The sequence below is a fragment of the Heliangelus exortis genome, chromosome 1 (genome assembly GCF_036169615.1).
Source record: "Heliangelus exortis chromosome 1, bHelExo1.hap1, whole genome shotgun sequence".
NCBI classification, from domain to species: Eukaryota; Metazoa; Chordata; class Aves; order Apodiformes; family Trochilidae; genus Heliangelus; species Heliangelus exortis.
The window spans coordinates 64,542,537-64,556,719 of NC_092422.1; the positions used below are offsets into that span (position 1 = coordinate 64,542,537).

Here is a 14,183-nt window from a genome sequence, read left to right on the forward strand (position 1 = left end):
TCGGCCAGCACCTTTTTTAAATTGGCAAATATTGGTAAAAGGACGTATCTATTCCTTTCATGGAAAAGTTATGAGAAATGTTTCTAGTATTTACAAAAATTATAATGAAGATCTTTCTTTCAGAGAATACAGTCAAGAGTCACTTGACCTAACTGGAACAATTACAACACACATAATTCTCCACATGCAAGAGAATTCTCAGACTGCCTAGCCACATTATCCTGATTAGTCATTAGGACAACACACAATTTTTAAATGGCTAAAGTTTGGTAAAGACATCTACATCATAACAAATGCCAGCTCTTATAATAGAAGTTAACAACTGCAATAAGATTAAAATGGGAACAAGCAATATTGGAACTCCCAAATTTTGCCTACTGAGCGGCCAACATGAGCCAACTTGCAGCAGACACACAAAATGATGATAATGTCTGTTCTTCTGGGCACTTGCTCACTGAAGCCTGGATACACCCATGGGTAGGGCAACTTTAGAGCATAATGACATTAAAGTTAATTACTACTGTATGCATGTAGAGCTATGGCTCCTGGTCTTGTATCAGATTTTAAACTTTTTTTTTTTTTCCTTTTTTTTTTCTCCCCCCCCTACCTCTCCAAGTTTTCTAACCTTCAAAATTGAGAGGAACAACATGAAAAGGAAAAGATGCCACTGAATAAGAGAAGAACTACTGACATCTGTCAACAAGCTTGTGCAGACCAAGAGTTGGCCAGGAGCCATCTGAATCTATGACATTCAGGAAGAATTCTTATTTTAAAAATGAGACTTCAGAGTGACAAGCAGTCCCTGACATCATCATTACCCCTCACTGCACCATCCACTCTGTCATTAAAGTGAGAGAACATTTACCTCAACTACTAAAATAACTAGTTTACTAATAATAATCAGAAGCAACCTACTACCAGATAAGATTCACTGAAGAGCAATTTCATGTCTCAATAAGGTTAATCAGAGATGCAGTTCTAAAGATGGTCAACGTATCAGTCAGGAAAGACTGTAGGTGATATGATGTCCCTCTTTGCTGAGACACAGTTTTCTTCTAAAAATACTCTGCAGCAGTTCTACAAAGTCTTGCTGTTTATCACAGAGTACTAGGCAAGCTCAATTTTAAAAATATTGTGCTCATGTCTGCATTTGGAGATGAAGAAAATACTTGTTAAATGTAGTATAAAAGATTCCTTCAAAGTTGGGTAGAAACATTTTTCTGTATCCTCACTTTACCTTTCTAGTTCTGGGATTTCTGGAGGAGGTCTGTGCTCTGTGGAATCTTATCTGTACCATCTGTAATTGCTGCTGTGGAAAATTCAAATCCAAGCACTACTCTCTATATATTTTTCCCACATTACTTTACCAGGTGTTTAAAGGGTTTTATTTCCTCTCCTGTGCCATAAATTGTAAAGGAATAAAGACAACAGCATTAAATGGTGAAATAGTAAGAGATCACAGAACCACAGAATGATAGTATGGTTTGGGTTGGAAGGGACCTTAAAGATCAACTCATTCTAACACTCCCTGCCATTGGTAGGGGCACCTCCCACTAGACCAAGTGGCTCAAAGCCCCATCAAACCTGGCCTTCAAAAGATCTCAATATTTTATTTAGCAACACAAACTCTCAGAATGCCACTACTTTGTTATTTCTTCTACCACAAGATTAAATGGAAGTGCATCCAAAAATAACCAAGTGAATATTTAAAATCACTAATAAGCCAATATCTCATAGTGGGTACTTTCTGTGACAGAGCATCCTTGAAAGAGGCACCTCAAAGGCAGTACATTTTTTGCTAAAAATGTAAGTAATTAATCATATTTCCCTGAGGGAATCTATGACTTGTTAATATCTTAAAATAAGGCTGAGCTGCATACTTCATAAAATGTTTTTAAAATTTTATAGCTTAAATTATTTAGAAATATGGGTATTGAACACCACCTCAGTGAGAATGTAAACTGCCACAAATTATTTGACCATCTCAGTATCTGGCAATAGCCATTGCTATGAAGTTCAGATGAATAAAAACACTGGAAACAAAAATTTTTTCATAAATTACCCCCAGCTAGTGGTTGGCTCCATTATGCTAACATTAACCCTGTATCAGAAAAACATACTCATTATCTCAGACTTGAAACTTCAAAGCTAACACTTCCTGAGGCAGTTGTCTGGGGAAAAGTTGGTGGAAGAACAGGGAGAAGCTTGAATAGATGCACTTCAACCTAACCATAAGCAAAAAGAAAACTAATTAAACGTCTTGTTCATTTCCCTCCTTCCAACTTCCTACTGTTAAAAAGCAGATCAGAGAACTGAATATACTGTCTAGATAGCAAAGAAATATCTGCAAGCTGTATCAAGAAGATTTGTAAGTACAATAAGACAGGTCGCCTAGAGAACTTAAGCTTGTGGACCAGAAACCTAGTGTTTTCAGCAATGTCGCTGGAAAAAATAAAAAAAAAACAAACAAAAAAACCACCACAACACAAAATCTTGACAAATACTAGAAAGAGTCACATTAAAGCAATAATGACAGTGAGAAATAGACAAAAATCTGGGTATTTACACTGTGATATGGCATTGAAGCATTTGTGATACAGATCTTTATCACATTGTAACTGAATCCCAAAGAGGCCAGTAATCTGAAGTGGAATGGACTATTTCTCCTGGCAAATCTTGAGATTTTTAAAATCCGTAAACCAGTGTTTTATTAGAACACCATTATTTCCAACACAGAAAGCGCTTTTCTTAGAAAAGAAATAGAAATAAAATATCCTGGAAACCGATCTAATCCATAGCCTCAGCCTCAAGGACCACCAAATTCAGTTGTTTCCTAGTAGACAAAAAAAAATTGCACATAATTCCTAGGTCCCAATAAAGAAACCTTCTTGTTGCCATTGAGACTCAATTATCTAAACAAGAGTGTTCTATTAAACTGTTTCCATAAAGCCTGACTACTCAAGACACAAAATACACTAATCATGGTTCTCAGAAGTTCATTTATCATTCCTAAATTAATGTTTTCATTCTTGCAATCTGACATACTGCAATGCATAGCTACAGCTGGTTTAAGTTCCTATGCACAGCTGTGTCCCCTAACATTTTGCAGTCCCCTAGCAGCCCATGGACAAATGCAACAAATAACCACAGCACAACAGCCCCCATTCACAATCTAAGTGCAAACCCATCATGGCTGGCAGGGCAAAATAAATCATTGGACCATAAACTTCAGCAGCTGAGCCACAAGCACAGATAATCACTTTCTCAGTCACCTGAGCATCCTTGGCAGGAAGGACAGGTAAACAACAACTGGCATGATGGCATCCTAATAAACCACTTATGTTGTCTGTGAGTTATCGATGACCTGAAGTCCACTTGATTTAATATCACAAACCATGACAGAGAAAAAATTATCACTTAGCTTAAGCTACTTGGCTTACAGAAATTGAAGTTTTGGAAGTCAGTATTAGTTATAATAATACTGCTTGGTAACCTATTTGCTTTGATTCTGCTCTTCTGAAAACATTAAGATCATCCTATTTATCTTTCAACCTAGAAGAAGACTTTAATAATGAAATCTAAGAGTTTCCTTAATTGCTATGCTATTCTGTTTGCTTAATCCAGTGTTAACAGGCAAGCAGAAAACAAATAGTTCAGTGAAAGTGCCAGGTAGAAAGTTTGAGGCATTTCACAGTTGAGAAAAAAATGGGCAGTAGCCCTGAGGGGCAAAAAGGAGCCTCCCTTGCTGAGGAGGGAGAAAGAAGGCAGATTCAGGAAAACTGCAGCAGGACAAAGTTTCAAGTTTTATCCAGAGTGACTACGCTGTACTTTTTAAATTAAGAAGCCAATGATAAGTTTAATAAAAGTTTGACAAAATTCACATTACCATAATACACAAATTGCCTCAAGCCTCAGATCAGAATATGAAGTAACCACCTTTTTTCAATACATAATATTATATTATCACAATAAAGATAACCTGATATTATGTTTTAATTTTACCTGGAGTGAAAGACCTACTACATCCTCCTAAGACTCTTCACCACCTTTATGTTCACTCTTTCTCCCTGACACCCTGAATTCCAAGTATACTTAGAAGCTTAGTACTAGGTAAGCTCAAGTCTACAGAATTTTCGTATAATTCAGGAAATTTACATTGCAAAATTTAAGTCTGTATCAAATCAGAAGGCAGCAGAGACTGGTGGCAAGTGGCACAAACAGGATTTAGGTTTTCAACTATAAAATGAAAAACATTGCTTATTTTTTCAGGGACTTTTCAAAACTTGTAAGGAAACGCAGTTAAGCCTATGTTTAAGCAACTACATACATAGTAAAATAAGAATTTTTCACATGCTCCTCTGAAATTAAAAAAAGGAACAGTTCTTTCATTAGATTTCCTGGGAAGGAAATGGAAACAGCCTGTAAAAAAACAAAAAAACCTAGCTGTATTTACTGAAAATAAGCTACACTTTGCATGACATATTGATAAATGCTATTGTATAAGAAACAAACTTCATTATTATTGTACAATGGATTCATTAAATACACAGGAACACCTAAGGAGTTGTGAGAAGCAAGTTAGGGACCAGGGAGAAGGGAGACCACTTCCTTTCCTTCTTAGAAACTATACAAGCAAAGCTCTTTCATAACAGATTCTTTCAGGGTGGGGGGCAATGGCAGGGAAGAATCTATCTAGTAGCAATCTATTTAATAACATTTATAGCAAGTGTTTCTTCAAAAGACTCCAAGAACTTTTGAAACAGGTAAACAAACCCACTCCTTTTTCAATAACACCTCAGGAGAATGATAAAAAAAAAATCTACAAGTAGAATCTTAGTTTATTCCTCTTTGTTTTCATAGAATCACTCTAGTATACATTGCAAAGTGAACAGAAGAATTCTTCCATTTCTTATTCCATATGTGAAGTGATGTAGATGTCCAATATTAAAAAAACCTGTACATTTTAATTTCCTCTATATCAGACAACTAACTACACTACTTATATTTGATCATTTACACTAAAATTTCATTATTCTAATGAAAAATATCACAAATATCACAATAGGATGGCTGTATTAAACTTTTAAAAAATCATGCTTACCTTTTCTGTTGATATGAACTGAGGCCTAAAGTTGTCTCAGTCTGTAAAAGAAAAAATAATTTTACATTTAAGACACTGTCAGCATTATAGTTCCTTTGTGAAAGAAAAACAAACAAAAACCCCAAAACAAACAAACAAAAAAAAACCCCAATACAAAACACAAGACCAAAACAAGCTTCAACAAGTTAGTAGATCATATTCCGAAATACAAAGAAAAAACAATTGTTTGCCCCTGGACAAGAACTGCAGTCTGTTCCAGTGGTAAGAACTCCTACAAACTGTAAGATAAGTAGCAAGTTAACAACTTAAAACTTGAGTACAGAAGTCCAGAAAATTATAACACTGTAGGGAACAAGATAAAAACTTATCATACATGTAAGAAAAAAACTACAAAGAAAATCTTATAAACCAAATAACAGTCAAGCAATTATCTCACTGGTGTAATTTAATGATATAGAAAGCAATGAACACTATCATCTTTATTTGATTAGGAAACTTTACCTCCTTCCCTGCTAATGATATTCTAACCTCTATCATTCATACCTTTACTACGACTCTGCTGGACATGACAGACAATTACCTGAAAAATAAGGAGGTTAAGTTGTCCAGCAAATTCCAACTAGTTTACCTTTGTCATAGAAATCCCAGCTCCTTTAGAGGACTGAGTATGGAAAGTCCTGATGCTGAAACATACCTGACTTTTAAAACCTGTCGTCCCACAGGATTTGGGGATCAAAGTGGAGACAGTAGTCCTTCTCTCTCCCTCTCTCTTTTTTATTTATTTATTTATTTATTTTAGGTTTTTTTGTTTTTCTAAATTAAGATTAATCAAAAATTCTTCTAAAAAATGTATATTTTCTTTTGCTTTTTGGGTACACTTCCTTGAAATTACTATTTTTCAAATCACCCAGTCCACACACATTAATATTTGATTCAAAGCTCAAATCTGGACTGTAAGAATAAATTTAAAATCAATTTTGAAGAATAAATTTAAAGGGTAAAGAAGAATAAATTTAAAATCAGTTTTAGGTAACTGACAAACGCTTAAGAAACAGAATGTTTTGCATCTAAAACTTCTTAGGAAGTATCGCCTAGCACATTAATTGCATAGCTCCACAAAATCTAAATTTCATCAGAAAAAAACAGATCTCTACCTTCTATACCTTATTTTTAGTCCTCAGACTGGAAAAGTAAGAGCAAACCTTCCAGTTTTAAACTGCCACCCATTCATTTCTCAAATTAAAAAAAAAAAATAGATGGGACCCAAATTAAAGTGATTCAGGTGGAATTATTTTCTCTTTATCCAAAAAGGACTTGTACTGTCAAAAGCTAGTTTAGCACTCCACACAAATGTTCGTTCAATTCATTAAGCCACTGAATTCTTCAAGTTCAGAATAGCAGGATCTTACAAGCTGTGCAGAAAATTCTTTTGCTTGTGTATTTTTAAAATTGTCTTAATAAGCTTCTAATAAGTAACAATTACATATACTTAACTACTTTTCCATTATAAATCTGACAACCGTGAGAATCACTGTCTGCCTTCCCAATTTTTCTTTATTTTTGTTATTTTGTTTTAAACATTCTTTTAAAAAAGCATACCAGAACACAACTGGCTCTAAGGGCTCTGCAGGAGATGTTGCACAGCCTACTCAGTAGAAATAGGACTAATGCTTGCTTAAAAGGACTAAACAGCCCGAGTTACCTGACTGCAGTGGAGAAGCACACTGATCTTCACCACAGCAAACTAGCACTGATCTAGGCTAGAAGATAAACTGATCAGTAAGTCTCAGTGTCTATGAGCTTTCTACACAACTCTGATGCATGTAGCAAGTGGTATCCTCCCAGTGTTGATGATGAAGTTTTACACTTGAAGATCCAGGCAATCCAAGCAGTAATGTAAATGTACCCAAAATTTAAACAAATCCTTTTTGAGTGTTCTCTCTACTACCTGAAAACATCTGCTCTTCCTCCCTACCAACAACTACAAGTATCCATCTCAGTTTTTCACTACAGTAGTCATTTAAAACCACTGTTTTCCTGCTTTCACCAGTTCTATTCTTCCAGGCTTTGCATGCACACCACTGACTTTCTGGCCTTCTGAAGGAAGACAACCAAAAATTACTGAGACAGTGTTCCTGTGAAATACTGTTACACAACTGCTTTTTTGCTGCGATAGAGCTAATTTTCTCCCTGTAGCTGGCATGGGGCTATGTTTTGGATTTATGCTGAAAAGTGTTGATAACAGACCCATGTTTTAGTTACTGCTGAACAGAGTCCAGGCCCATTCTGTCTCACACACACCTGGATCAGTGAGGAGGCTGGGGCTGCACTGCTTACACCAGCTGACCAAAGGGTTATCCCACACCACTGGACATCATGCTCAGCATGTAAAGGTGGGAGAAGACAGAGAAACAGGAACATTTGGAGTGATGGCATTTGTCTTCCCAAGTAATTGTTATGCAAGATGAGGCCTAGCTTTCCTGGAGATGGCTGAGCACCTGTCTGCAATGGTACGTAGTGAATTAATTCCTTGTTTGATTTTACCTATTAAACTCTTTTTATCTCAACCCATGAGCTTTCTCACCTTTACCCTTCCAATTCTGCCCCCCCATCCCACTGAGGGGGGAGTGAGCTAGCAGATGCATGGGGCTGAGCTGATGGCTGGGGTTAAACCATGTCCACAACCAAACCATGAAGTTAACAGATATATAAACACCCCATGTCCCTTACCAGTGGCCTTAAAAGTGCATTATTTACTGCAATTAAATACAACCTTCCTTTCAGTAATTTTAGTTCCTCTACAAACATAACTAAAGCACATCGTTAAATTACCAGCAGTTACCTGACAGTCAGATGACAAAGTTAACAGGTTCAGATCCTATGACAGGGCAACTAAAATAGCCATGACCAACACTGCCCCATCCTTGACAACCAGCTTTGGCTCTCACCAGAGAGCATGTTCTGTAAGTTTTAAATTAATCAGTAGAGAAAGCTTTTTGTTGTATGTGCTTTTAAGCACCATAACTGGCAGACAACACCCCTACTAGTGGTCCCAGTCTAAGATTCCACCCAGGTTAACTTTAAGATGAAGGGTAATGGAAATAAAATTCAACTCCAAAAAATACAGAAATAAATGGAAGTACACATCACTGAAAATAGCTGAACTGCTACATATCTATGGCTGCAGTTAACTGTTGGGAGATAAATTCTCTGGCTGATAATACCCTCAAGTTTTCCCTCCTATGTTCTGAAGTCACAGATCTGCTATAAAAATATTAGTGTAATATCTGTACATAAAGTTTAAAATCACAAATCACTTTGGTAGGACACCATACTTCTGAAATATATTTAAGAGCAAAACTCCATCAAAGATTCACACTTATAAGGAAGAGTCTGTATTCTTGCTTTCAGATGTCTGCTGAATACAAACAAAATGACAAATTCATTTCAATTACACTTCTTGTATTTTGAGCAGGGGGTTGGTGGGTTTTTTTTGTTTGAGGTTTTTTTGTGGGTATCGTATGGGGTTTGATGGGGATTTTTTAGGGATTTTGCTCGGGTTTTTTTGTTGTGGTTTTTATTTCTTTTTAAATCAGGGTCAATCAAGAGCAAAGAAATAGCATACCAGCTTCAGCAGCTCATCAACTATAGCATCATGGAACTAAACCAAAAATAAATCTCATGCGGCAGTTTCTATAATTACCACTCATTTTTATTACACGTCAATCTTTAGAGTTGTGCAGTAAACAAAAACACAGAACATTTAACTGAACACATTTGTAATTTTTTTATTTATCCTCAGATAAAATTGTGGACCTACCGTGCTGCAGTCTGGCATGCAATTTTTCCTATGCAACTGTACAAAACTGTCAAACAGAAATGCCCAGAACTAAAACCATGTACCAAATCCATCTAATATTTGAAGTATAGATTTTGTTGAATACTGCTGATATATAATGCAAAGAGAAATAATACGACGCTTTTAAATAAACAGTTTATTCTTTTCTTCTGTCAGGGATACAACTGTAATACAGCAGCATTAGCAATATATGATTTATAGGGAATTTTTTTTAAACCTTAACTGTACGGAAGAAGTATTACAAATAGCAAAAAACTATCCCGTAATGTACAGATCAGGAAGAAGGCTGCATGTGCACACTATTTCTATTTCAAGAGACATAATAAGCTACATTACAGGGAAAAATTAAATGGCATTAATTGCCTGACCCAACTGGCTGCCTAACAACAAAAAATAAGGTCAGCACAAAAGAAACAGTAGCAATATAGAACTGAGTCGGAAAAAGAAGTGGGGGGGAGAAATCACCCCTTTTAGCAGTACTCTGGGTTTATAATCCCTCTACCAAAAAGGCTGTGTTCATGTCCTGTGGATAGATGATTATTTCAGGTTGGATTTTTATGTTTGATGCTTTGTTTTTGTTAGGGTTTTTTTTGTTGTTGTTGTTTGGTTGGGTTTTTTTTATGTATTTAGGCTGTTGCTACTAACAGTTCATGCCTTGATTTATCTCTTATATAACCCTTGAAGGATTAAACTAGAAACCAAAGAGATTTCAGAATAAAGATCTTGAGACAACTTGCACACAGAGAGTTAGAAAATTTGAAGGCTGTCAGCCAGCACCAGTTTCAAGACTTGTAACAGCCCCTCTCCAGATGCTTCTATCCTCAAGAAAGGTTTCACAGAGAGTCTGTACCTGAAAGCACACCTCTATGTCAGCAGAGCTATGGAATGATACCAGACTGTCTTGTGCACATGGAGAACTGAGAACCAGACATCAGAGTCTGAAGGCTGTCTCTAAAGACATACCTGCAGCTGCCAGCATTAGCCAGAAAACAACACCAAAAAATTTCACAAAAAAAAAAAAAAACCAAAAAAACCCAAAAAAAAACGACCAAGCAACCCACCAAAAAAACCCCAAAAAAACAAAAAAACAAAAACACCAAAAAACAAAACAAGCCCCAAACCAAACAAAAAACCCCACAACACAACCAATCAAAAATTAAAAAAGGTTAATGTCTCACCTGTTTGTTATAATACCTATTTTTTACTTCTTGGGAAGAGGTCATATTACCTGGCACTACATTCAGTCATCTAAACATAGGTATCTGCTGCCACTTGAGATTAATGTCCTAGGCAACCTGCCTGGTCTCAGACAGACACACATCCAGAAGGGCACACAGTTTCTCCTGTGCCCTATGTCCTGCCAGGTCCATGTAGTTGTCCAGGATAGCCCAGGCCATCTTAAATAGCACTGGCTACCTATGTTTCAGCAGCTGTCCTAAAGTTTTTAAAAAAGGATGGCAGTGGAGAGGGGGAAGCAGGGAGGCCCTCTTGATCAAGACCCGAGGTTTCTGGACACCAAATACATTTCTTCAATGTTATCAAAATTCTCAACAACCAAAACTTTCTGTATTCCTATAGAAGAGAATCCACAATTATTTACAAGAGTGTTTCAGTTTTAATTTCATATGAATATTTTGCATATTGTTATTTTATTGTAAGGCTGGTTCCTTCTTGTAGAAAGCTATGTGCTGCTTGCCACTCAATGTTGAGTGACAACTACAAAACTGATATGTAGATGGCAGCTAAAATTTTTACTGCTGCATTCAGGAGCTCTATGCTAGTAAGTAGGCTAATTATGAGAAACATAATTAATGATTAATATCTTGCTTAAGGTTATGAAAAAAAATGAACACTAATCTGCAAGGTAGCTGAAAGTGCATTGAACTGATTCATTCTTGCCAAACTCTCATAAAGAAATAGACACATCAGTCTATGTTAGCTGATGCAACACATGCTACTGACATTAGCTTTGCAACAGTTAGTTACTCATGGGTATCAACTCATTATTTTTTAACTAAAGCCTGGGAATGACAATTCTTCCAATAATAGAAGAAGAAACTGCTATTTTTTTCCCTAGCAACAGAATTTAGCTGCTCACAAGCAATGACAATGAACTGAGATGGCTTTTATTCTTTAAAAAAATAAAAATAATTTAAAAAATCACACTCATTGGATGGAAGCTCCAGAGGCTATCTAGTCAACCTTTGCTCAGGGGAAGTCTACTTAGCACAGGTTGCTCACAGCACTGGGCCACTGAGCTCTGAATATCTCCCAAGACAGAAATTCTATGACCTCTGTGCATAATTACAACCTGATCCAGTGCTTGATCATCTTCAAGTATAAAAGCTTTTTCCTTACTTGGTTTTGGAATGTCCCATGCAGAAATTTCTGTGTTTCCACTGTGTACAGTGAAAAATCAGGCTATTGTCAATTCTACAGTGCCCACAACTATTTTTTTCTCTTGGACTTCTCTTCTAAAAGGCTGAAGAAATGTATCCTAATGTGAGAAGCATTCCAGCCCCCGGATCACCCCAGTATTCCTCTACTCTGCTTGCTCCAGTATGTTAGTGCCTTCTTTGTATGGGTATCCCAGACTGAACACAATATTCCAGCTGCAGCCCCTCAAGCTCTGAAGTGTGGGAGAAATCACATGCCTTATCTTCTGGCTCCACACAGTTCAGTATGCTGGCAGCCTTCCTTCCCAACAAGGGCACACAACTATCTTGTGTTCAACTAGCTGTCTACCAGGAGCCTTCAGGTCTTTTCTGCAGCATTGCTGTCCAGTCACTCACTTCCCAGCCTGTCCTACAGGGTTACACAGGGTTATTCTCTCCCAGCTGCAGGACCTGCATTCGCCTTAGTTGAATGCCATGAGGCTGCTCTCAGCCTGCCTAAGTCCCTCTGAATAGCAGCCTTGCTTTCTTCTCTATCAACAGCTTTCCCTAATTTGATAGCATTCACAACCTTCCCAAGTGTATTCTCCATACCACCATTCAGGCTGCTAATGAAGACATTAAACAGCATCATCCTCAGCATCAGGCTCCATCATGGGTAACTGACTGCAAGCTGCACTGCAGAGTACACCCATGGAAGACAGTGGTCCAGGCACCTTATTGCCAACTTACAGTCTGTGTCTTGGCTATATTGATATTAATGAAGATCCTACCAAAACCCTTTTAAAAGTCAACATAAAATGTGAAAAATCAAGGTAATAAAAAAATACCTTTAAACTTTACACCCTGAAAACAGTTATCACTGACACATCAGAACTGAATGGTTGCTGCTTCAAAGATACTCCTTACTATGTCATACAAAGTTAAGTACACATTTTGCCAAAAACTGAAATTCACAGAATTATAAAATGGTTTGGGTTGAAAGGGACCTCAAACATCTCATTCTAAGACCCCTGCCATGGGCAGGGACACCTCCCACTAGATCAGGTTGTTCAAGGCCCCATCCAACCTGGCCTTAAACACTTCCAGGGAGGGAGCAGCCACAACTTCCCTGGGCAACCTGTGCCAGTGTCTTGACACCCTCATTGTCAATTCCTCCAGTAAGAGATGAACATTGCTGATTCCCAGGCATCTAATGCAGTCCTGTTGCTTTCTCATTGCAAAGCCAACACAAATCATATTAAGGTTCTGTGTATTTTAACATTCAGGAGTATTGTAAATCTCATTTCCAGTTTTTGTGACTAACAGTTTACAATCACAATTAGGTATGTATTATGTACAAGCAGATGTATCACGAATATATAACCACACAGGTTTTCTTTTTCCCCTATCCTACTTATTCTGCAAAGTAGTAAGTACCACTAAAACAATTTCTAGGAGTTAGCTTGTAAAAAAGCATTTCATACACTTAAGATTATTGCAGTGAGGCTAAGTGTGGGATTCATGTTAAGTGCATTTGACTGAAGAGTCTTGCCATTTTCTTTTTTTATTGTACAAATCAATTACCTTAAAAATACTACTACATAAGAAGTACTTTCCAAACACTTAGTCTGAAGAGAAGATCACTAACTCTGAAAACAGTGGCCCCAACTACAATGTGCACTGAGACAAGTGCTCTCACAAATTTTTTGCTCTGAAAAATAAGTCTTATTTTACTGTTCACTTTTCAAAACAAAATCCTCAGAGTCACATAGCAGGTTGGCTTAACATGAAAGGATAATTTATTAAAAGGAACAGTTGTCATTTATTTCAGCACTCCTAATATTTGCAGATGACATCATCGTCAGTGGCTTGAAGCATCTGTTGAATCTGGACAAGGTTTCAAATAATCACGATAGACAGAGGAGATGGTCTGACACTGACAAGGGGGCATTCAACTGAAGAAGAGCTCAAATCTAAAACTGGGAATAACTGACAAGGCAGTAGTACATTAAAGACAAGGTTATGACAGGAGAGCATAATTAAATACAGACTATGAGTGGAAACAAAATGCTGTCAGAAATTCACAACTAATTTTGGAATTACTAAAACAAGCGTTACTACACAGGAAGCGACTACTCTGTCCTTTCTCAAAGCCTCAGAGTACTAATGTCTCTATTAAATGCTGCTCTAAGTAGTGTGTAGACAATAAATAAACAAAAATAAATAAATAAAAAATAACAATAAATAAATAAAAAAACAATAAAGTTACAGGGTGTTCTTTAACATTTGTATGAAGAAGCTAGAGGTGTCTTTTAGTATAAAATTATCATTATGAAGAGGGAAAAAAAAAGACAAACCACACCATAACAAAAAACTAAGTGAAAACATATTGGAGAAAAAAGAAGGAACAAAACTACATTACACATGAAACAAATATATACTGAAGGAAAACTGTGAAAATTACTTCTCTAGAAATTTTGAGAAGAGTCAATCATCTGCCAAGGGTAGTCAATCTACATATACACTACCTGAAGAAAGTACTAGGTGATCTCCTAAGGTTCATTCTGACCAAACAAATCTATGACTCTGAAGTGCCAACCAACTGTACAGATATCTGTAAATTGTCTGCTTCTGAAGAAATAAAAACATGCTACACTGCATTGGATATTACACATGAACACAACTCCTACCCTATGTTCAGAATCTAAATAAATTATTTGAAGAATTAAAAAAATTGAGTCCTTCGGGGGGCTGTTTGTGTGAAGAATAGACAGAACTAGGAAATACTCAATATCATCATTCAAACCACAGGCTAAAGTAGCATAAATTTATTCAGATATAAACTTTT

The 14,183-nt window shown here is 36.6% G+C and overlaps 1 protein-coding gene across 1 annotated transcript in view; it reads right to left on the reverse strand.

Annotated features, from left to right (window-relative positions):
- Positions 1 to 14,183, reverse strand: part of TMEM131 (transmembrane protein 131) — a 91,456-nt gene that overhangs the window by 56,115 nt on the left and 21,158 nt on the right. Inside the window, exon 3 of the mRNA XM_071746245.1 lies at positions 5,102 to 5,142. Within this exon, the coding sequence (XP_071602346.1) occupies positions 5,102 to 5,142 (41 nt within the window). The remainder of the gene's footprint in view (positions 1 to 5,101; positions 5,143 to 14,183) is intronic.